Raw genomic sequence first — 24611 nt, forward strand, 5'->3', positions numbered from 1 at the left:
CTCCAACACTCTACTCAACCAATTGGATGCAGTTTATCACAGTGCCATCCGTTTTGTCACCAAAGCCCCATATACTACCCACCACTGCGACCTGTATGCTCTCGTTGGCTGGCCCTCGCTTCATATTCGTCGCCAACCCCACTGGCTCCAGGTCATCTATAAGTCTTTGCTAGGTAAAGCTCCGCCTTATCTCAGCTCACTGGTCACCATAGCAACACCCACCCGCAGCACGCACTCCAGTAGGTATATTTCACTGGTCACCCCCAAAGCCTATTCCTCCTTTGGCCGCCTTTCCTTCCAGTTCTCTGCTGCCAATGACTGGAACTAATTGCAAAAATCACTGAAGCTGGAGACTCACATCTCCCTCACTAACTTTAAACATCAGCTGTCAGAGCAGCTCACAGATCATTGCACCTGTACATAGCCCATCTGTAAATAGCCCATACCTCATCCCCATATTGTTTTTTATTTTTTGCTCCTTTGTACCCCAGTATCTCTACTTGCACATTCATCTTTTGCACATCTACCACTCCAGTATTTAATTGCTAAATTGTAATTATTTCACCACTATGGCCTATTTATTGCCTTACCTCCTCACGCCGTTTGCACACACTGTACATAGACTTTTCTATTGTGTTATTGACTGTACGTTTGTTTATTCCATGTGTAACTCTGTGTTGTTGTTTGTGTCGCACTGCTTTGCTTTATCTTGGCCAGGTCGCAGTTGTAAATGAGAACTTGTTCTCACCTGGCCTACCTGGTTAAATAAAATAAATAAAAGTATGACATAATATAGACATAATGATATAATATAGATATAATATAACATCTATATAATAATGCTGGCCCATTACTCTCTGCTCCAATAAAACATGTGTTTGCTGTTCCTAATCTTCACCAGCAGAGAGAGCAGTCACTCTGCCTAACCTGCTAAATTACACCCCCTGGTGGTGTGAAGTGTCATCACACTGACATTTAAACGTAAACATCATAACCCAACGTGGAAAAACCCAGGTGTCTTCTGTGAAAGTGTTGTTGCAACAGTGTGTGTGTGTGTGTGTGTGTGTGAGAGAGAGATATTTTCCCTGACATCCAAAAGTACTCACTCCATTTTGAATACTTATTAGCAGGACAGGAAAATGGTCAAATTCACATGCGTATCAAGATAACACCCCTGGTCATCCCTACTGCCTCTGATCTGGCGGACTCACTAAACAGAGAACATCCCTGGTCATCCCTACTGCCTCTGATCTGGCGGACTCACTAAACAGAGAACATCCCTGGTCATCCCTACTGCCTCTGATCTGGCGGACTCACTAAACAGAGAACATCCCTGGTCATCCCTACTGCCTCTGATCTGGCGGACTCACTAAACAGAGAACATCCCTGGTCATCCCTACTGCCTCTGATCTGGCGGACTCACTAAACAGAGAACATCCCTGGTCATCCCTACTGCCTCTGATCTGGAGGACTCACTAAACAGAGAACATCCCTGGTCATCACTACTGCCTCTAATCTGGAGGACTCACTAAACAGAGAACATCCCTGGTCGTCCCTACTGCCTCTGATCTGGAGGACTCACTAAACAGAGAACATCCCTGGTCATCCCTACTGCCTCTGATCTGGCGGACTCACTAAACAGAGAACATCCCTGGTCGTCCCTACTGCCTCTGATCTGGAGGACTCACTAAACAGAGAACATCCCTGGTCATCCCTACTGCCTCTGATCTGGAGGACTCACTAAACAGAGAACATCCCTGGTCGTCCCTACTGCCTCTGATCTGGAGGACTCACTAAACAGAGAACATCCCTGGTCGTCCCTACTGCCTCTGATCTGGAGGACTCACTAAACAGAGAACATCCCTGGTCATCCCTACTGCCTCTGATCTGGAGGACTCACTAAACAGAGAACATCCCTGGTCGTCCCTACTGCCTCTGATCTGGAGGACTCACTAAACAGAGAACATCCCTGGTCGTCCCTACTGCCTCTGATCTGGAGGACTCACTAAACAGAGAACATCCCTGGTCGTCCCTACTGCCTCTGATCTGGAGGACTCACTAAACACACACATGCTTCATTTGTAAATGTCTGCATGTTGGAGTGTGCCCCTGGCTATCTGTAAATACATTTAAAATGGTGCCGTCTGGTTTGTTTAATATCAGGAATTTGAAATGATTTATACTTTTTACTTTTGATACTTAGGTATATTTAAAACCAAATACTTTTACTGAAGTAGTATTTTACTGGGTGATTTTTCATTAAAAAAATGTATCTTTCTTGACTTTTACGCAAGTATGACAATTGCGTACTTTTTCCATCACTGGTCAGTGATCAGTACCGGCCAGGGTATGAGGTGAATTAAAGGCGAGTGTGTACAGGGTCAGGTTAGGTGATTGTCTCTCATATGACCCTTAGGGGTTTGATCAGTTGTTGTGTACTGTACTTGTGTACTAGGGTGCTCTTTGAGATTCACTCCGTACCTAAAAACACCCGGCGCTAGCTGAGCAACCTCCCTAACAGAAGAGATGACATCATATCCTGTCAAACCAGTGACATCACTTCCTATTTTGAGGTAGGTGTAACCTGATCCCAGGTGTTCCCTCTATTCCTCCAACGCCTACTCTCTATTTACACACTCACTCTCTCGGACACAAAGGGTCAGCTCACACAGAGAGGGATGAGGTGAGAGGATGATGGATAGAGGGATGAGGTAGAGAAGATGAGTTGAGAGGATGATGGATAGAGAGATGAGGTGAGAGGATGATGGAGGGAGGGAGGGATGATGTGAGAGGATGATGGAGGGAGGGAGGGATGATGTGAGAGGATGATGGAGAGATGAGGTGAGAGGATGATGAGAGGGATGAGGTGAGAAAAGGTTTCCAAAATTCCTTGTTTTTCCCAATTCCAGGTTTGAGGATTCACTGGAGATTGACCCTGCTGATTCTAGAAATCTTCCAACCGGGATTTCTGGAAAACCAGACAATTTTAGATACGATTTTCCAACCATACTGGGGGGGGGGGGTGGTGGTGTAACGTTAGTAACCAAAGCAACAACAAAAAACCCACTTCACTCAAAACCAACGGCAAAAAAAGGGGCCAGCCACAGAATCGAGAGGGTAAAGGTCAGAGGTCAAGGCACAGGGAAAATCAAAACAAAAAGAGTTACGAAACACCAAACGAGGGGGAGAATTTCGGTTGCCTCCCAAATGAAACATTATTCCTTACATAATGCACTACTTCTGACCAGGGGCTCTGGTCTATATAGGGGAAAGGGTGCCATTTGGGATGCAAATAATATATATATATATATATATATATATATATATATAATCTGTAAATATCAAATGATGACCAAAAAAGGGGTTATTATAGTGGGTGATGTAGTTGCCTACCTTCTCAGAAATCTGAAGGAGAGATTTCTACAAAAACAAAAAGGAACACAAATAAAATAAATATATAAATATATAAATATATATATGTACATTGGCTGACTGACAAGTTGTTTCACAAGAGTAGATTTATCAACAGAGAACAATGTGTGCATCCCAAATGGCACCCTATTCCCTATATAGTATACTACTGAGCCCTGGTCTAAAGTAGTGCACTATATAGGGAATAGGGTGCCAGCCCTGGTCTAAAGTAGTGCACTATATAGTGAATAGGGTGCCAGCTCTGGTCTAAAGTAGTGCACTATATAGGGAATAGGGTGCCATTTGGGACACAAAATGTATTTAACTGTCTAACTGAGTCTGTTACTATAGCTGTGGGATTCAGGATTCAAAAACCAACTAAATCCTGTTATATGATATTTACATTATTTATATATTTATTTTACATAGAAAACCCCCTTGAAAATATCAAAATAAACTTTGAATAATATATATTTTTTAACGCAACTATTTGACAACACCAATAAAATGCTGCATCACAGTTGAATGAGTTTATCAGACGAGTGAAAAGGATTTCAGGGGGACTGGATGGCACCAATGATGTGTGTAAAACCCTGGATGACAGACAGGGGGCGCCGTACTCAGTGCATAAAATACAAAAACCTTACACCTTCCGTGTAAGCCAATCAGACGGCTGGGTTCAGCAGCGTCGATGAAGACATGGGCTCCCTGGCCACTGAGGCGTTCCATAGGCGGGATATTCAGATTCCTGAGTTCAAGAACATTGAACAGTCTCCATTGAAGCCACCACACAGCCATCTTCATGGTCCCCCTCCATTGTAACAAATATTTTGGAAGCTATAACAATGCATTTATTTTTTTAGCGTCTACATTTGTTTTTGCCAAGTATATTATATTACAGACACCTTAATGCATACTGTTAAATTATATGTGAACATAAAAATAAAAAATTGCAAAAAAAATACTAAAATACTAATTAACATTATACTAATGTTACTGTCCCCATGACAACAAATACATACTTAAAACACATGTAATATTGTCCTAGCAACATTTTATTGAAATAATCTAGAATTACATTCGTATTGGGGGAATGCTTCTTCAATGCCTCTCATAGGCCACGAACAGAACATCGGCAATCCAGGGTTGACGCACGTCATTGGTTGGCACCGTTTCCCCTATGTAGTGTACTAGTGTAGTGTACTAGTGTAGTGTACTATAATCTACTCTGGGTTGAAAGTAGTACGTTATATAGGGAATAGGGAGCCATTTGGGACACAAAGACTTTGTTATAATGGCTTTTAAAATTAAAATTTCCAAATTAACATCCAAACAACTATATATATATATAAAAAAAGGTACTCCCATGATGTTGGGGGGCGGGAATTTAATAAACAAACAAACCCCTTTAATGTCAAATGGAATGTTCTGAGACACAAGAGAGAGGTCCAGGACAGAACCAAATAAATATGGCTTTGTGAGGTGGTTTCGAATGTTAAAATGAGACACTTTGGGAGGGTAAACGCCCTTCCTGGCTGTAGGACAGGTGGTGAGGTCAGGTCATGTGATACACCGGTAAACGGTCTGTGTGTTATTTGATACCTTAATAAAAAAACACAGTGAAACAAGAGCTCTTTTTTTCACTGCTTCTCCTTTCAGCCAACACACAGGGCTCCAGAGCTTCTCCTTTCAGCCAACACACAGGGTTTCAGAGCTTCTCCTTTCAGCCAACACACAGGGCTCCAGAGCTTCTCCTTTCAGCCAACACACAGGGCTCCAGAGCTTCTCCTTTCAGCCAACACACAGGGCTCCAGAGCTTCTCCTTTCAGCCAACACACAGGGCTCCAGAGCTTCTCCTTTCAGCCAACACACAGGGCTCCAGATCTTCTCCTTTCAGCCAACACACAGGGCTCCAGAGCTTCTCCTTTCAGCCAACACACAGGGCTCCAGAGCTTCTCCTTTCAGCCAACACACAGGGCTCCAGAGCTTCTCCTTTCAGCCAACACACAGGGCTCCAGAGCTTCTCCTTTCAGCCAACACACAGGGCTCCAGAGCTTCTCCTTTCAGCCAACACACAGGGCTCCAGAGCTTCTCCTTTCAGCCAACACACAGGGTTTCAGAGCTTCTCCTTTCCGCCAACACACAGGGTTTCAGAGCTTCTCCTTTCAGCCAACACACAGGGTTTCAGAGCTTCTCCTTTCAGCCAACACACAGGGCTCCAGAGCTTCTCCTTTCAGCCAACACACAGGGTTTCAGAGCTTCTCCTTTCAGCCAACACACAGGGCTCCAGAGCTTCTCCTTTCAGCCAACACACAGGGCTCCAGAGCTTCTCCTTTCAGCCAACACACAGGGCTCCAGAGCTTCTCCTTTCAGCCAACACACAGGGCTCCAGAGCTTCTCCTTTCAGCCAACACACAGGGCTCCAGAGCTTCTCCTTTCAGCCAACACACAGGGCTCCAGAGCTTCTCCTTTCAGCCAACACACAGGGCTCCAGAGCTTCTCCTTTCAGCCAACACACAGGGCTCCAGAGCTTCTCCTTTCAGCCAACACACAGGGCTTCAGAGCTTCTCCTTTCAGCCAACACACAGGGCTACAGAGCTTCTCCTTTCAGCCAACACACAGGGCTCCAGAGCTTCTCCTTTCAGCCAACACACAGGGTTTCAGAGCTTCTCCTTTCCGCCAACACACAGGGTTTCAGAGCTTCTCCTTTCAGCCAACACACAGGGTTTCAGAGCTTCTCCTTTCAGCCAACACACAGGGTTTCAGAGCTTCTCCTTTCAGCCAACACACAGGGCTCCAGAGCTTCTCCTTTCAGCCAACACACAGGGCTCCAGAGCTTCTCCTTTCAGCCAACACACAGGGCTCCAGAGCTTCTCCTTTCAGCCAACACACAGGGCTCCAGAGCTTCTCCTTTCAGCCAACACACAGGGCTCCAGAGCTTCTCCTTTCAGCCAACACACAGGGCTCCAGAGCTTCTCCTTTCAGCCAACACACAGGGCTCCAGAGCTTCTCCTTTCAGCCAACACACAGGGCTCCAGAGCTTCTCCTTTCAGCCAACACACAGGGCTCCAGAGCTTCTCCTTTCAGCCAACACACAGGGCTCCAGAGCTTCTCCTTTCAGCCAACACACAGGGCTCCAGAGCTTCTCCTTTCAGCCAACACACAGGGCTCCAGAGCTTCTCCTTTCCGCCAACACACAGGGTTTCAGAGCTTCTCCTTTCAGCCAACACACAGGGTTTCAGAGCTTCTCCTTTCAGCCAACACACAGGGCTCCAGAGCTTCTCCTTTCAGCCAACACACAGGGCTCCAGAGCTTCTCCTTTCAGCCAACACACAGGGCTCCAGAGCTTCTCCTTTCAGCCAACACACAGGGCTCCAGAGCTTCTCCTTTCAGCCAACACACAGGGCTCCAGAGCTTCTCCTTTCAGCCAACACACAGGGCTCCAGAGCTTCTCCTTTCAGCCAACACACAGGGCTCCAGAGCTTCTCCTTTCAGCCAACACACAGGGCTCCAGAGCTTCTCCTTTCAGCCAACACACAGGGCTCCAGAGCTTCTCCTTTCAGCCAACACACAGGGCTCCAGAGCTTCTCCTTTCAGCCAACACACAGGGCTCCAGAGCTTCTCCTTTCAGCCAACACACAGGGCTCCAGAGCTTCTCCTTTCAGCCAACACACAGGGCTCCAGAGCTTCTCCTTTCAGCCAACACACAGGGCTCCAGAGCTTCTCCTTTCAGCCAACACACAGGGCTCCAGAGCTTCTCCTTTCAGCCAACACACAGGGCTCCAGAGCTTCTCCTTTCAGCCAACACACAGGGCTCCAGAGCTTCTCCTTTCAGCCAACACACAGGGCTCCAGAGCTTCTCCTTTCAGCCAACACACAGGGCTCCAGAGCTTCTCCTTTCAGCCAACACACAGGGCTCCAGAGCTTCTCCTTTCAGCCAACACACAGGGCTCCAGAGCTTCTCCTTTCAGCCAACACACAGGGCTCCAGAGCTTCTCCTTTCAGCCAACACACAGGGCTCCAGAGCTTCTCCTTTCAGCCAACACACAGGGCTCCAGAGCTTCTCCTTTCCGCCAACACACAGGGTTTCAGAGCTTCTCCTTTCAGCCAACACACAGGGTTTCAGAGCTTCTCCTTTCAGCCAACACACAGGGCTCCAGAGCTTCTCCTTTCAGCCAACACACAGGGCTCCAGAGCTTCTCCTTTCAGCCAACACACAGGGCTCCAGAGCTTCTCCTTTCAGCCAACACACAGGGCTCCAGAGCTTCTCCTTTCAGCCAACACACAGGGCTCCAGAGCTTCTCCTTTCAGCCAACACACAGGGCTCCAGAGCTTCTCCTTTCAGCCAACACACAGGACTCCAGAGCTTCTCCTTTCAGCCAACACACAGGGCTCCAGAGCTTCTCCTTTCAGCCAACACACAGGGCTCCAGAGCTTCTCCTTTCAGCCAACACACAGGGCTCCAGAGCTTCTCCTTTCAGCCAACACACAGGGCTCCAGAGCTTCTCCTTTCAGCCAACACACAGGGCTCCAGAGCTTCTCCTTTCAGCCAACACACAGGGCTCCAGAGCTTCTCCTTTCAGCCAACACACAGGGCTCCAGAGCTTCTCCTTTCAGCCAACACACAGGGCTCCAGAGCTTCTCCTTTCAGCCAACACACAGGGCTCCAGAGCTTCTCCTTTCAGCCAACACACAGGGCTCCAGAGCGCAACCAATGCAACTAAATATTTTCCTGTGCGACCTTGAGTTGTACTCTGGGAACATTGTGCAACTACGGAAAAAATTAGCCCAGATAATAACTGTTGTAATGATAAGGCTTCGCTGTAGTTTCAGAGCGCCCACGACTAACACGCCCCCGGAGAAACACGCCCCCGGAGAAACACGCCCCCCGGAGAAACACGCCCCCGGAGAAACACGCCCCCCGGAGAAACACGCCCCCCGGAGAAACACGCCCCCCGGAGAAACACGCCCCCCGACCAACACTACCCCCGACCAACACTACCCCCGACCAACACTACCCCCGACCAACACTACCCCCGACCAACACTACCCTGGACCAACACTACCCTGGACCAACACTACCCTGGACCAACACTAACCCGGGCCAACACTACCCCCGACCAACAATAGATCTGACCCATATTACCAACACTACCCCGACCAACACTAGATCTGACCCATATTACTAACACTACCCCCGACCAACAATAGATCTGACCCATATTACCAACACTACCCCGACCAACACTAGATCTGACCCATATTACTAACACTACCCCCGACCAACACTAGATGTGACCCATATTACCAACACTACCCCCGACCAACACTACCCCCGACCAACACTAGATCTGACCCATATTACCAACACTACCCCCGACCAACACTAGATCTGACCCATATTACCAACACTACCCCGACCAACACTAGATCTGACCCATATTACCAACACTACCCCGACCAACACTAGATGTGACCCATATTACCAACACTACCCCCACCAACACTAGATGTGACCCATATTACCAACACTACCCCGACCAACACTACCCCCGACCAACACTACCCCCGACCAACACTACCCCCGACCAACACTAGATCTGACCCATATTACCAACACTACCCCGACCAACACTAGATCTGACCCATATTACCAACACTACCCCGACCAACACTAGATCTGACCCATATTACCAACACTACCCCGACCAACACTAGATGTGACCCATATTACCAACACTACCCAGACCAACACTAGATATGACCCATATTACCAACACTACCCCGACCAACACTAGATGTGACCCATATTACCAACACTACCCCGACCAACAATAGATGTGACCCATATTACCAACACTACCCCGACCAACACTAGATCTGACCCATATTACCAACACTACCCCCACCAACACTAGATGTGACCCATATTACCAACACTACCCCGACCAACACTACCCTGACCAACAATAGATCTGACCCATATTACCAACACTACCCCGACCAACACTAGATCTGACCCATATTACCAACACTACCCCGACCAACAATAGATCTGACCCATATTACCAACACTACCCCCGACCAACACTAGATCTGACCCATATTACCAACACTACCCCGACCAACACTAGATCTGATCTGCGGATCGGATGTTATATTCGTAGACCCGGTCGTGGGCCGTTCTAAAACGACACGCACGTCGCCGTCGGTAACCATTTATTTAGACTTTGTTCGGTCACGTTACCTCATTGGCTAGCTGGTAACTATAACAACAGTATATCCAAACATTTTGGAAGGGGGGGGGCACAGAAATAAATGTTACTTCTTCAGGAGACCAATGATCATAGCAATGAATGAATGACAGATCTCTGGCATGACATCATCACAAACCTGAGGTTTGTTTTTTAAAGAGACAGTGTACAATTTTCACTGTAAACGCGTGTCAATCGTGCCTTTGCATAATGTAGAAGCCTAATGTTCCACACAGGTATTCTTCCTCTATGATAAACCAAGGTATTTACAGTGGTGCGTGTGAGTTTCTGGGGCTCAACATGTGCTTCAAAAGAAGCTACAATTCATATAGGCTGTATCTCAACGTGTGTCTGTCTGTGAGTGTGTGTGTCTGTGTCTGTGTGTGTCTGTGTCTGTGTGTGTCTACAAGAGAGGCGTTAAAGAAAGAGAAAGAATATCATAAAGTGTGAAAGAAACAGGTCTAAGTCTGGGTGAGCAAATATGAGAGGGAAAGAGAGCGCTGTGTGAGACAGCTGTGTATGAGAGAGAGAGGCAGAGCGAGGCAGAGCGAGAGAGAGCGAGGCAGAGTGAGTGAGAGAGAGGCAGGGCGAGAGAGAGAGGCAGGGCGAGAGAGAGAGGCAGAGTGAGAGAGACAGACGTACAGACAGACAGACGTAGAGAGAGAGCGAGGCAGAGTGAGTGAGAGAGAGGCAGGGCGAGAGAGAGAGGCAGAGTGAGAGAGACAGAGAGAGACAGACGTACAGACGTACAGACAGACAGACAGACAGAGAGAGAGAGCGAGAGAGAGAGAGAGAGAGAGAGATAGAGTATGTGCAGTGTGTGTCAAGGTGTCCTCACCAGTGGTATTTATAGTTGTGGTAAAGTGATACCTCTGCTGTAACCATGACTACTGTCGCTACGGAGGAGGAGACATCTTACAGCAAGTGTGTCTGTGTGTTGTGTGGCAGGAACCACATACATACAGGAGGGACTCACAGGGTAGGTAGAGGACAGGAGAGGGACTCACAGGGTAGGTAGAGGACAGGAGAGGGACTCACTGGGTAGGTAGAGGACAGGAGAGGGACAGGGTAGGTAGAGGACAGGAGAGGGACTCACTGGGTAGGTAGAGGACAGGAGAGGGACTCACTGGGTAGGTAGATGACAGGAGAGGGACTCACTGGGTAGGTAGAGGACAGGAGAGGGACTCACTGGGTAGGTAGAGGACAGGAGAGGGACTCACTGGGTAGGTAGAAGACAGGAGAGGGACTCACTGGGTAGGTAGAGGACAGGAAAGAGACAGGGTAGGTAGAGGACAGGAGAGGGACTCACTGGGTAGGTAGAGGACAGGAGAGGGACTCACTGGGTAGGTAGAGGACAGGAGAGGGACTCACTGGGTAGGTAGAGGACAGGAGAGACTCACAGGGTAGGTAGAACACAGGAGAGGGACTCACTGGGTAGGTAGAGGACAGGAGAGACTCACAGGGTAGGTAGAAGACAGGAGAGAGACTGGGTAGGTAGAGGACAGGAGAGAGACACTCACTGGGTAGGTAGAGGACAGGAGAGAGACACTCACTGGGTAGGTAGAGGACAGGAGAGAGACACTCACTGGGTAGGTAGAGGACAGGAGAGAGACACTCACTGGGTAGGTAGAGGACAGGAGAGAGACACTCACTGGGTAGGTAGAGGACAGGAGAGAGACAGGGTAGGTAGAGGACAGGAGAGGGACTCACTGGGTAGGTAGAGGACAGGAGAGAGACACTCACTGGGTATGTAGAGGACAGGAGAGAGACAGGGTAGGTAGAGGACAGGAGAGGGACTCACTGGGTAGGTAGAGGACAGGAGAGAGACACTCACTGGGTAGGTAGAGGACAGGAGAGAGACAGGGTAGGTAGAGGACAGGAGAGGGACTCACTGGGTAGGTAGAGGACAGGAGAGAGACACTCACTGGGTAGGTAGAGGACAGGAGAGAGACACTCACTGGGTAGGTAGAGGACAGGAGAGGGACTCACTGGGTAGGTAGAGGACAGGAGAGGGACTCACTGGGTAGGTAGAGGACAGGAGAGGGACTCACTGGGTAGGTAGAAGACAAGAGAGACTCACAGGGTAGGTAGAGGACAGGAGAGGGACTCACTGGGTAGGTAGAGGACAGGAGAGGGACTCACTGGGTAGGTAGAGGACAGGAGAGGGACTCACTGGGTAGGTAGAAGACAAGAGAGACTCACAGGGTAGGTAGAGGACAGGAGAGGGACTCACTGGGTAGGTAGAGGACAGGAGAGGGACTCACTGGGTAGGTAGAGGACAGGAGAGGGACTCACAGGGTAGGTGGAGGACAGGAGAGGTGATGTCATTCAGAATTAAAGACCTGATGATAACCACCTATCTGTGTGTATGCCATGTGTCCAGTCAGTCAATCAGTCTGTCCAGTCAGTCAGTCAGTCAGTCAATCAGTCAGTCAGTCAGTCCAGTCAGTCCAGTCAGTCAGTCTGTCTGGTCAGTCTGTCTGGTTAGTCAGTCTGGTTAGTCAGTCTGTCCGTCAGTCAGGTCAGTCTGATCAGTCTGATCAGTCAGGTCAGTCAGTCTGATCAGTCAGGTCAGTCAGTCAGTCTGGTCAGTCAGTCTGGTCAGTCAGGTCAGTCAGTCTGGTCAGTCAGGTCAGTCAGTCTGGTCAGTCAGGTCAGTCAGTCTGGTCAGTCAGGTCAGTCAGTCTGGTCAGTCAGGTCAGTCAGGTCTGTCAGTCTGGTCAGTCTGGTCAGTCTGGTCAGTCAGTCAGTCAGGTCAGTCAGGTCAGTCAGTCTGGTCAGTCAGTCAAAACCCTCCATTATCTTTACCCACCTAACCCCAGACTACCTCCCTCCCCTTCTCTCCACTCCTCTCTCACTCACCAACCCCATTTTCTCCATTTCATCTCAACCTTGTCCTCCGCTCCACCTCCCTCCTCCACCTTGTCTCACCTGCGTACGAATTTGGAGGTGAACTTGGAGAAGATACCGGTGGCCCCAGGTCTTCTGGTCTGGCTGTTGCCGTGGCTGAGGGAGGGGGAGACTGGCGCCCCCGGAGAACCCTGCTGGTCTCTGGCACCTCTCTGCTGTCCTGTGAGAGGGAGGGAAGTTAGAAAAGTGGCTGAGGGAGGGGGAGCCCCGCAGTAAGGAGAACCCTGCTGGTCTCTGGCACCTCTCTGCTGACCGTCCCAGTTAGAGGCCCCTCTCTGCTGACCGTCCCAGTTAGAGGCCCCTCTCTGCTGACCGTCCCAGTTAGAGGCCCGTCTCTGCTGACCGTCCCAGTTAGATGACCGTCCCAGTTAGAGGCCCCTCTCTGCTGACCGTCCCAGTTAGATGACCGTCCCAGTTAGAGGCCCCTCTCTGCTGACCGTCCCAGTTAGAGGCCCGTCTCTGCTGACCGTCCCAGTTAGATGACCGTCCCAGTTAGAGGCACCTCTCTGCTGACCGTCCCAGTTAGAGGCCCCTCTCTGCTGACCATCCCAGTTAGATGACCGTCCCAGTTAGAGGCCCCTCTCTGCTGACCGTCCCAGTTAGAGGCACCTCTCTGCTGACCGTCCCAGTTAGAGGCCCCTCTCTGCTGACCGTCCCAGTTAGATGACCGTCCCAGTTAGAGGCCCCTCTCTGCTGACCGTCCCAGTTAGAGATAGAAACATTTAAACTGACAGCGCCACCAGCAGCACAGCAGATGAGTGTGATGCAAGACGACACTGACAGAGAACCACAGAGAACCAGAGAACCAGAATACCAGAAAACTACAGAGTACCAGAGAACCACAGAGTACCAGAGAACCACAGAGAACCACAGAGTACCAGAGAACCAGAGAACCAGAGAAGCACAGAGAACCAGAGAGAACCACAGAGTACCAGAGAAGCACAGAGTACCACAGAGAACCAGAGAGGCACAGAGTACCAGAGAGGCACAGAGAACCACAGAGTACCAGAGAACCACAGAGTACCAGAGAACCACAGAGTACCACAAAGAACCAGAGAACCACAAAGAACCAGAGAAGCACAGAGAACCAGAGAAGCACAGAGAACCATTGAGAACCAGAGAGTACCAGAGAACCACAGAGTACCAGAGAGTACCAGAGAGAACCACAGAGTACCAGAGAGAACCACAGAGTACCAGAGAAGCACAGAGTACCAGAGAGAGTATCAGAGAAGCACAGAGTACCAGAGAGAGTACCAGAGAACCACAGAGTACCTGAGAACCACAGAGTACCAGAGTACCACAGAGAACCACAGAGTACCAGAGAAGCACAGAGTACCAGAGAAGCACAGAGTACCAGAGAACCAGAGAAGCACAGCGTAACAGAGAACCAGAGAAGCACAGAGTAACAGAGAACCAGAGTACCAGAGAACCACAGACTACCAGAGAACCACAAAGAACCAGAGAACCACAGAGTACCAGAGAACCAGAGAACCACAGAGAACCAGAGTACCAGAGAACCAAAGAGTACCAGAGAACCACAGAGTACCAGAGAACCACAGAGAACCAGAGAACCACACAGTACAAGAGAACCACAGAGAACCAGAGAACCACAGAGAACCAGAGAACCACAGAGAACCAGAGAACCACACAGTACCAGAGAACCACAGAGTACCAGAGAACCACAGAGTACCAGAGAACCACAGAGTACCAGAGAACCACAGAGTACCAGAGTACCAGAGAACCACAGAGTACCAGAGTACCAGAGAACCACAGAGTACCAGAGAAGCAGAGTACCAGAGAACCACACAGTACAAGAGAACCACAGAGTACCAGAGTACCAGAGAACCACAGAGTACCAGGGAACCACAGAGTACCAGAGAACCACAGAGTACCAGAGAACCACAGAGTACAAGAGAACCACAGAGTACCAAAGAACCAGAGAACCAGAGAACCACAGAGTACCAGAGAACCACAGAGTACAAGAGAACCACAGAGAACCAGAGAACCACACAGTACAAGAGAACCACAGAGTACCAGAGAACCACAGAGTACAAGAGAACCACAGAGTACCAGAGTACCAGAGAACCACAGAGAACCAGAGAACCACAGAGTACCAGAGAACCACAGAGTACAAGAGAACCACAGAGTACCAGAGAACCACAGAGAACCAGAGAACCACACAGTACAAGAGAACCACAGAGTACCAGAGAACCACAGAGTACCAGAGTACCAGAGAACCACAGAGTACCAGAGTACCAGAGAACCACAGAGTACCAGAGAACCAGAGTACCAGAGAACCACAGAGTACCAGAGTACCAGAGAACCACAGAGTACCAGAGTACCACAGAGTACCAGAGAACCACAGAGTACCAGAGAACCAGAGAACCACAGAGAACCACACAGTACAAGAGAACCACAGAGTACCAGAGAACCAGAGAACCACAGAGTACCAGAGAACCACAGAGTACCAGAGTACCAGAGAACCACAGAGTACCAGAGTACCAGAGAACCAGAGAACCACAGAGTACCAGAGTACCAGAGAAGCACACAGTACCAGAGAACCACACAGTACCAGAGTACCAGAGAACCACAGAGTACCAGAGAACCAGAGAGTACCACAGAGTACCAGAGAACCAGAGAGAACCACAGAGTACCAGAGTACCACAGAGTACCAGAGAACCACAGTGTACCAGAGTACCAGAGAACCAGAGTACCAGAGAACCAGAGTACCAGAGAGTACCAGAATACCAGAGAACCACAGAGAACCAGAGAACCAGAGGTGTGCTTCAGTAGCTTCAACCTGATCGCCGCGGAGCTGGAACAGCGTGTGGGGAAGTATAATAACATGTAATATTACCTGCGTGGAAGGTGCTGCGGATGGCCACCCCCCGGGAGAAGTTGGTCCGGTCCGTCACCGCGGAGCTGCTGATGTTGTGGGCTGAGGGGGACGCGCCAGGTGGTCTCTGGTGGGGAGTGCTGTTAGGAGACGGAGAGAGGTGAAGACGGAGAGGAGGAGATGGAGGGGTGGATTAGAGTAGTGGACTTGTATATAAACATTTGGATCGCAGACACACACACACACAACCATGGCTACATAATAGAATGTAGAATAATGGGGCAGCAGGTAGCCTTGTGGTTAGAGCGTTGTGCCAGTAACCGAAAGGTTCCATGAATCGAATCCCCGATCTGTCGTTCTGTCCCTGAACAAGGCAGTTAACCCACTGTTCCTAGACCAGTTAATCCACTGCTCCTAGACCAGTTAATCCACTGTTCCTAGACCAGTTAACCCACTGCTCCTAGACCAGTTAATCCATTGCTCCTAGACCAGTTAACCCACTGCTCCTAGACCAGTTAACCCACTGTTCCTAGACCAGTTAACCCACTGTTCCTAGACCAGTTTACCCACTGTTCCTAGACCAGTTAACCCACTGCTCCTAGACCAGTTAACCCACTGCTCCTAGACCAGTTAACCCACTGCTCCTAGACCAGTTAACCCAATGCTCTGTCCATTTGTCTGTCTCTCTGTGAGTCCTGTGTACAGCTGGCCTCTGCAGACCTATAGCTAAACCCTCTCTGGACACTGGTGTATCACTCACACTCTCACACACACTCTCACACACACTCACACACACTCACACACACACACACACACACACACACACACACACTCACACACACTCACACACACACACACACACACACACACACACACACACACACACACACACACACACACACACACACACACACACACACACACACACACACACACACACTTCTGTTTTGTGCGTTCTGTACCCTGCGTTGCTAAGGGGTCTCCAGGAAACAACCGGACATAACTGCACTGCACACAGACACACACTGTGTAGTGTATTATGGACAACACAAGTCTACATCCCAAATGTGTTATATATTTCCTACTGTGGTAGTTGGTATATATGAAATATGTGTAACTCCAGCAGTGGCCTATCGGTATCGAGGGAGACCTGGAAACACCTAGAGAATATTAAAACAACAGATGGGTAAGGGACAGTTTATTAGGTACACCCCGATGAACCGATGAATCCCGGTTCCTGTTGCGTCAAGCTGATGGCAGTAAGGATTTGACATAAGAAGCATGACCCATCCTGCCTGGTGAGAACAGTACAGGCTGCTGGCGGTGGTGTAGTTCCTGCAATTCTACACGTTTTGAAATGAGAAAGAAAAATTTACTGTGTTAAAGCCCAGTGCAAAAAAAGTGACGTTTCTGTAGGTAGACGTTTTCTACCGCCAAGGTCGGATAATGAAGTTATATCTACCACAGTCACACAGGCCTACCGCCACGGTCTGATAATGAAGTTATATCTACCACAGTCACACAGGCCTACCGCCACAGTCTAATAATGAAGTTATATCTACCACAGTCATACAGGCCTACCGCCATGGTCTGATAATGAAGTTATATCTACCACAGTCATACAGGCCTACCGCCACGGTCGGATAATGAAGTTATATCTACCACAGTCACACAGGCCTACCGCCACGGTCGGATAATGAAGTTATATCTACCACAGTCATACAGGCCTACCGCCACGGTCTGATAATGAAGTTATATCTACCACAGTCATACAGGCCTACCGCCACGGTCGGATAATGAAGTTATATCTACCACAGTCATACAGGCCTACCGCCACGGTCTGATAATGAAGTTATATCTACCACAGTCACACAGGCCTACCGCCACGGTCGGATAATGAAGTTATATCTACCACAGTCATACAGGCCTACCGCCACGGTCTGATAATGAAGTTATATCTACCACAGTCACACAGGCCTACCGCCACGGTCGGATAATGAAGTTATATCTACCACAGTCATACAGGCCTACCGCCACGGTCGGATAATGAAGTTATATCTACCACAGTCATACAGGCCTACCGCCACGGTCTGATAATGAAGTTATATCTACCACGGTAATATAGTCGGATAATGAAGTTTGTTTGTCTAAGGGGACACTACGGCTTTTTAAAATGCCAACAAGACACAAAAACCTTTTCCGTTGACAGTTTTGAAGCGCCACTGAACGGGTCCTTTACTTGGCATCTATATGAATGGTGCTTCTGAAGTGGGACTAACGTCCACCTCTAGGCATTACGGCTCGAAAGGATGCACATTTTTCCAAATAAAATTCAGATTTTGCATTTTCGTAGCAGGCTAGGGGAACTTCCGCAGTAGGTTGACAAAAGCGAGATCCCTTCTAGCCATGACTATCACTAGGTGACCAGAACTGTCAATCAAATAATCTGGAGCTGCCTGCGCGCAGACCACTCTCTCCTAAAACAATAAGTATGTAAATGTCTTTACCAAGACATTTAGAAGAAAGAAAACAAATCCTCTGCTAGGAATCGACTCCTAAGATTCAGTATTTTTGGAATGGATGAGACTGATTAGTTGCTGTACTTCGAGAACACAACAACAACAACAACAACAAAAAGAACAACAACAACAACAACAAAAAGAACAACAACAACAACAACAACAACAACAACAACAACAACAAAAAGAACAACAACAACAACAAAAAGAACAACAACAACAACAACAAAAAGAACAACAACAACAACAACAACAACAACAAAAAGAACAACAACAACAACAACAAAAAGAACAACAACAACAACAACAACAACAAAAAGAACAACAACAACAACAACAACAAAAAGAACAACAACAACAACAAAAAGAACAACAACAAAAAAGTTTCCATTAGGGATTTTTCTTAACGTTAAGCATCCCAATTTCGTTTAAACTTACTTACAACCCTACTTCAAACCTCTGTCAATAATTTGCAAATCCATTCTTGGATGCCATTATAAGACATTGTCTGAATCACTAAATGGACTGTCGCTCCCCAAAAGAAGACAACCGCATTGGTACCAATTTATTTCTAAATGTATCAACTTTAAAATGTCCCTGTATATATTAATTAAGGAACACCTAACTTTACAAGACTCACGCTACTCCTTTCAGCCACACAGCAGCAATTACAAATTACTTTCAGATACAAAAGACCCAACTGACTGGAATAAGGGCATTCAAAAACAAATCACACAGTGAATTTAAGAAATACGTTTTTCAAATGTTCAGAACATACTGTAAGCTAATAGAAACATCACCATGTTAAGATATTAGTAAATATGTATATATTATTTCGGTACTTAGTTGTATTAGTAGTTGTAGCAGAGGTTCAAATATATACAGTGCCTTGCGAAAGTATTCGGCCCCCTTGAACTTTGCGACCTTTTGCCACATTTCAGGCTTCAAACATAAAGATATAACACTGTATTTTTTGTGAAGAATCAACAACAAGTGGGACACAATCATGAAGTGGAACGACATTTATTGGATATTTCAAACTTTTTTAACAAATCAAAAACTGAAAAATTGGGCGTGCAAAATTATTCATCCCCCTTAATACTTTGTAGCGCCACCTTTTGCTGCGATTACAGCTGTAAGTCGCTTGGGGTATGTCTCTATCAGTTTTGCACATCGAGAGACTGACATTTTTTTCCCATTCCTCCTTGCAAAACAGCTCGAGCTCAGTGAGGTTGGATGGAGAGCATTTGTGAACAGCAGTTTTCAGTTCTTTCCACAGATTCTCGATTGGATTCAGGTCTGGACTTTGACTTGGCCATTCTAACACCTGGATATGTTTATTTTTGAACCATTCCATTATAGATTTTGCTTTATGTTTTGGATCATTGTCTTGTTGGAAGACAAATCTGCGTCCCAGTCTCAGGTCTTTTGCAGACTCCATCAGGTTTTCTTCCAGAATGGTCCTGTATTTGGCTCCATCCATCTTCCCATCAATTTTAACCATCTTCCCTGTCCCTGCTGAAGAAAATCAGGCCCAAACCATGATGCTGCCACCACCATGTTTGACAGTGGGGATGGTGTGTTCAGGGTGATGAGCTGTGTTGCTTTTACGCCAAACATAACGTTTTGCATTGTTGCCAAAAAGTTCAATTTTGGTTTCATCTGACCAGAGCACCTTCTTCCACATGTTTGGTGTGTCTCCCAGGTGGCTTGTGGCAAACTTTAAACAACACTTTTTATGGATATCTTTAAGAAATGGCTTTCTTCTTGCCACTCTTCCATAAAGGCCAGATTTGTGCAATATACGACTGATTGTTGTCCTATGGACAGAGTCTCCCACCTCAGCTGTAGATCTCTGAAGTTCATCCAGAGTGATCATGGGCCTCTTGGCTGCATCTCTGATCAGTCTTCTCCTTGTATGAGCTGAAAGTTTAGAGGGACGGCCAGGTCTTGGTAGATTTGCAGTGGTCTGATACTCCTTCCATTTCAATATTATCGCTTGCACAGTGCTCCTTGGGATGTTTAAAGCTTGGGAAATCTTTTTGTATCCAAATCCGGCTTTAAACTTCTTCACAACAGTATCTCGGACCTGCCTGGTGTGTTCCTTGTTCTTCATGATGCTCTCTGCGCTTTTATCGGACCTCTGAGACTATCACAGTGCAGGTGCATTTATACGGAGACTTGATTACACACAGGTGGATTGTATTTATCATCATTAGTCATTTAGGTCAAAATTGGATCATTCAGAGATCCTCACTGAACTTCTGGAGAGAGTTTGCTGTACTGAAAGTAAAGGGGCTGAATAATTTTGCACGCCCAATTTTTCAGTTTTTGATTTGTTAAAAAAGTTTGAAATATCCAATAAATGTTGTTCCACTTCGTGATTGTGTCCCACTTGTTGTTGATTCTTCACAAAAAAATACAGTTTTATATCTTTATGTTTGAAGCCTGAAATGTGGCAAAAGGTCGCAAAGTTCAAGGGGGCCGAATACTTTCGCAAGGCACTGTATTTGGACACTTGAAAACGAGATTTCATTCTTCAAAATGTCAAATAAGATAAATGCTACGGTACACCTGGGTCAATCCGGCGTTGGGTGAGAGGACAGATATTACAACATGGAAGCATGGATCATTCAGTCAGAAAACTCCCTCCCTTCACTCTCTCAGGCTCTCTCTCAATCATATTGTCTCAATTGCTTGCATCCTATCTCCTCGTCTTCTTCTGAAAACCCAATGGAGAAGAAGGTCAGAAGGGGTGGGGACCTTCTCCAATATGGTTGAGGAGGCGAGGAATCACCAAAAGACAAATTGAGAAAGAGCACACCAAGGGTTTATACATTTCCCACTGTCCCACCCTCTCTCTCCACTGTCCCTCCCTCCCTCCCTCCCCACCTTCCCACTGTCCCTCCCTCTCTCTCCACTGTCCCTCCCTCCCCACCTTCCCACTGTCCCTCCCTCTCTCTCCACTGTCCCTCCCTCCCTCCCTCCCCACCTTCCCACTGTCCCACCCTCTCTCTCCACTGTCCCTCCCTCCCCACCTTCCCACTGTCCCTCCCTCTCTCTCCACTGTCCCTCCCTCCCTCCCCACCTTCCCACTGTCCCTCCCTCTCTCTCCACTGTCCCTCCCTCCCCACCTTCCCACTGTCCCTCCCTCTCTCTCCACTGTCCCTCCCTCCCTCCCCACTGTCCCTCCCTCCCTCCCCACTGTCCCTCCCTCTCTCTCCACTGTCCCTCCCTCCCCACCTTCCCACTGTCCCTCCCTCTCTCTCCACTGTCCCTCCCTCCCTCCCCACCTTCCCACTGTCCCTCCCTCTCTCTCCACTGTCCCTCCCTCCCCACCTTCCCACTGTCCCTCCCTCTCTCTCCAATGTCCCTCCCTCCCTCCCCACTGCTCTCCACTGTCCCTCCCTCCCCACCTTCCCACTGTCCCTCCCTCCCTCCCCACCTTCCCACTGTCCCTCCCTCTCTCGCCACTGTCCCTCCCTCCCCACCTTCCCACTGCTCTCCACTGTCCCTCCCTCCCCACCTTCCCACTGTCCCTCCCTCTCTCTCCACTGTCCCTCCCTCCCTCCCCACTTTCCCTCCCTCCCTCCCCACCTTCCCAATGTCCCTCCCTCTCTCTCCACTGTCCCTCCCTCCCCACGGTCCCTCCCTCTCTCTCCACTGTCCCTCCCTCCCCACCTTCCCACTGCTCTCCACTGTCCCTCCCCACCTTCCCACTTTCCCACTGTCCCTCCCTCTCTCTCCACTGTCCCTCCCCACTTTCCCACTGTCCCCCCCTCCTTCTCCACTGTCCCTCCCTCCTTCTCCACTGTCCCTCCCTCCCTCTCCACTGTCCCCCCCTCTCCTCTGTCCGTCCCTCCCTCCCTCTCTTTCCTCTGTCCGTCCCTCCCTCCCTCTCCTCTGTCCCCACTCCTGCCCCCCCCTCTCCACTGCCCCCCCCTCCCTCCCCACTGTCCGTCCCTCCCCACTGTCCGTCCGTCCCTCCCTACTTCCATCCGTCCCTCCCCACTTCCGTCCGTCCCTCCCCACTCTCCCCCCTCCTGTCCCCCCCTCTCCTCTGTCCGTCCCTCTCCTCTGTCCGTCCCTCCCTCTCTTTCCTCTCCTCTGTCCGTCTCTCCACTCTTCCTGCTTCTGAAAAACCATCCTCAATTTCTCTTTCCATCCCCCTTGCTCTCTCTAACTCCAGACCCGGGGTTTCAGGGAGGGGGTCTAGCAGAGTGTAGTAAGGGGGTTAGAGGCCACTTGCCTGGGCCGGTGGTGCAGTGCGTGGAAGTCAGGGCCGGGAGGCGGACAGGGGTGGTTGGAGGTGGACAGGGACTTGTGTTGGCGGGGACGGGAGGAAGAGGAGGAAGAGGAGAGGATGGCAGCAGCAGACGAGGTGGAGGCTCGGGACCCGGGGGTGTTCAGGCTGGTAGGGGGAGGGGAGCGCCCGCCCGACACACACACACACACATGCATGACAGGAGTGTGTGAGGGTGGGCAGGGCGTGGATGGGATAAGCATGGTTAGGAGCAGCAAAACATAACACTTTTAGCATAGGGGAGGGAGAGAAGGTGAGGGAGAGAAGGGGAGGGAGAGCGGTGGGAAGGAGAGGAGAGCGAGGAAGAGAGAGGAGAAAGGGAGGGAGGAGGGGAGAGGACAGGAGTAAGAGTAGAAATAGACTAACAAATACAGGGGAGCAGAAGTAGAGTTGTTGACAAGAGCTTAAACACACACACACACACACATACACACACACACACACACGAGAAAGAGAGGAGGTTTAATGGAGGTCAAAGCAACAGACTGCTGATTACATAGTGACAGAACAGCCATACATAGCCAAAAGAAGAGGACAGACAGACAGACAGACAGACAGACAGACAGGGAGGGAGGGGGGGGGAGTGGGGGAGAAGAAAGGGAGGGGAGAGGGACAGGGAGGGGGGGAGTGGGGAAGGGAGGGGGGGAGTGGGGAAGGGAGGACAACTCTACACTGTATTTAGGTTAATGACATGGGATGTGTCCAAAACGCCACCCTATTCCCTATATAGTGCACTACTTTAGACCAGGGCCCACTATACAGCGGGTCGGGTGCCGTTTGGGACACACCCACGTATCAAATCAACATCGAAAAAGTCACTTAAATCCCTTTAAGTCTAATGACACCTTATTCCCTATATAGTGCGCTACTATAGACCATGAGCCATGGAGGGTTAGTGCTCCATGAAGGGTTAGTGCTCCGTGGAGGGTTAGGGTTAGTGCTCCATGGAGGGTTAGTGCTCCATGGAGGGTTAGTGCTCCATGGAGGGTTAGTGCTCCATGGAGGGTTAGGGTTAGTGCTCCATGGAGGGTTAGTGCTCCACGGAGGGTTAGTGCTCCATGGAGGGTTAGGGTTAGTGCTCCATGGAGGGTTAGTGCTCCACGGAGGGTTAGTGCTCCATGGAGGGTTAGGGTTAGTGCTCCATGGAGGGTTAGTGCTCCATTGAGGGTTAGGGTTAGTGCTCCATGGAGGGTTAGTGCTCCACGGAGGGTTAGTGCTACACGGAGGGTTAGGGTTAGTGCTCCATGGAGGGTTAGTACTCCATGGAGGGTTAGTGCTCCATGGAGGGTTAGTGCTCCATGGAGGGTTAGTGCTCCATGGAGGGTTAGTACTCCATGGAGGGTTAGTGCTCCATGGAGGGTTAGTACTCCATGGAGGGTTAGTGCTCCATGGAGGGTTAGGGTTAGTGCTCCACGGAGGGTTAGTGCTCCATGGAGGGTTAGTGCTCCATGGAGGGTTAGTGCCCCATGGAGGGTTAGTGCCCCATGGAGGGTTAGTGTTAGTGCTCCATGGAGGGTTAGGGTTAGTGCTCCATGGAGGGTTAGTGTTAGTGCTCCATGGAGGGTTAGTGCTCCATGGAGGGTTAGTGCTCCATGGAGGGTTAGTGTTAGTGCTCCATGGAGGGTTAGTGCCCCATGGAGGGTTAGTGCTCCATGGAGGGTTAGTGCTCCATGAAGGGTTAGTGCTCCATGGAGGGTTAGTGCTCCATGGAGGGTTAGTGCTACATGGAGGGTTAGTGCTCCATGGAGGGTTAGTGCCCCATGGAGGGTTAGTGCCCCATGGAGGGTTAGGGTTAGTGCTCCATGAAGGGTTAGTGCTCCATGAAGGGTTAGTGCCCCATGGAGGGTTAGTGCTCCATGGAGGGTTAGTGCCCCATGGAGGGTTAGTGCTCCATGGAGGGTTAGTGCTCCATGGAGAGTTAGTGCCCCATGGAGGGTTAGTGCCCCATGGAGGGTTAGTGCTCCATGGAGGGTTAGTGCTCCATGGATGGTTAGTGCTCCTGGTCATAAGTAGTGTACTACAGAGGGAATAAGGTGTAATTTAAATGATGAAGCATGATAACCAGGACGGAGAGCACTTCCACATTAGGTGAAACATACAATTCATAGATTTACAATCAAAACATTTTATAAGAATCATTTTAAAACGTGTCTGTTTAAGATGCTCATTTTATAACACCGACGTCAATATGAAGTAAACTATTCAAAATAATGTGATTTGATTTTTATGATTCCAATGGGCAGAATTCACTGACTCAAACTCCAACCGTGGTTAATCCATAGTGGACACATACAGCCTATGGCAGGTTGAAGTGTGTGTGTGTGTGTGTGTGTGTGTGTATATGTGTCTATGTGTGTGTGCGTGCATCTGTTTTAGCG

At 49.1% G+C, this 24611-nt stretch overlaps 1 protein-coding gene across 7 annotated transcripts in view; it reads right to left on the reverse strand.

Moving 5' to 3' along the window:
- LOC139415811 (MAP/microtubule affinity-regulating kinase 2b) overlaps positions 1-24611 on the reverse strand; it is a 111900-nt gene that overhangs the window by 12805 nt on the left and 74484 nt on the right. For 3 of the 7 annotated variants that reach the window (XM_071163922.1, XM_071163920.1, XM_071163919.1), the window contains exons 15-17: positions 22180-22341; positions 15433-15551; positions 12597-12735 (exon numbers count right to left, since the gene is read on the reverse strand). In XM_071163922.1, coding sequence (XP_071020023.1) covers positions 12597-12735; positions 15433-15551; positions 22180-22341 — 420 coding nt within the window. Of the gene's footprint in view, positions 1-3393; positions 3421-12596; positions 12736-15432; positions 15552-22179; positions 22342-24611 lie in introns of all 7 variants that reach the window. The other 4 variants (XM_071163923.1, XM_071163926.1, XM_071163921.1 and 1 more) reach the window with 3 other exon arrangements.

The sequence above is a fragment of the Oncorhynchus clarkii genome, chromosome 9 (genome assembly GCF_045791955.1).
Source record: "Oncorhynchus clarkii lewisi isolate Uvic-CL-2024 chromosome 9, UVic_Ocla_1.0, whole genome shotgun sequence".
Taxonomy (NCBI): Eukaryota; Metazoa; Chordata; class Actinopteri; order Salmoniformes; family Salmonidae; genus Oncorhynchus; species Oncorhynchus clarkii.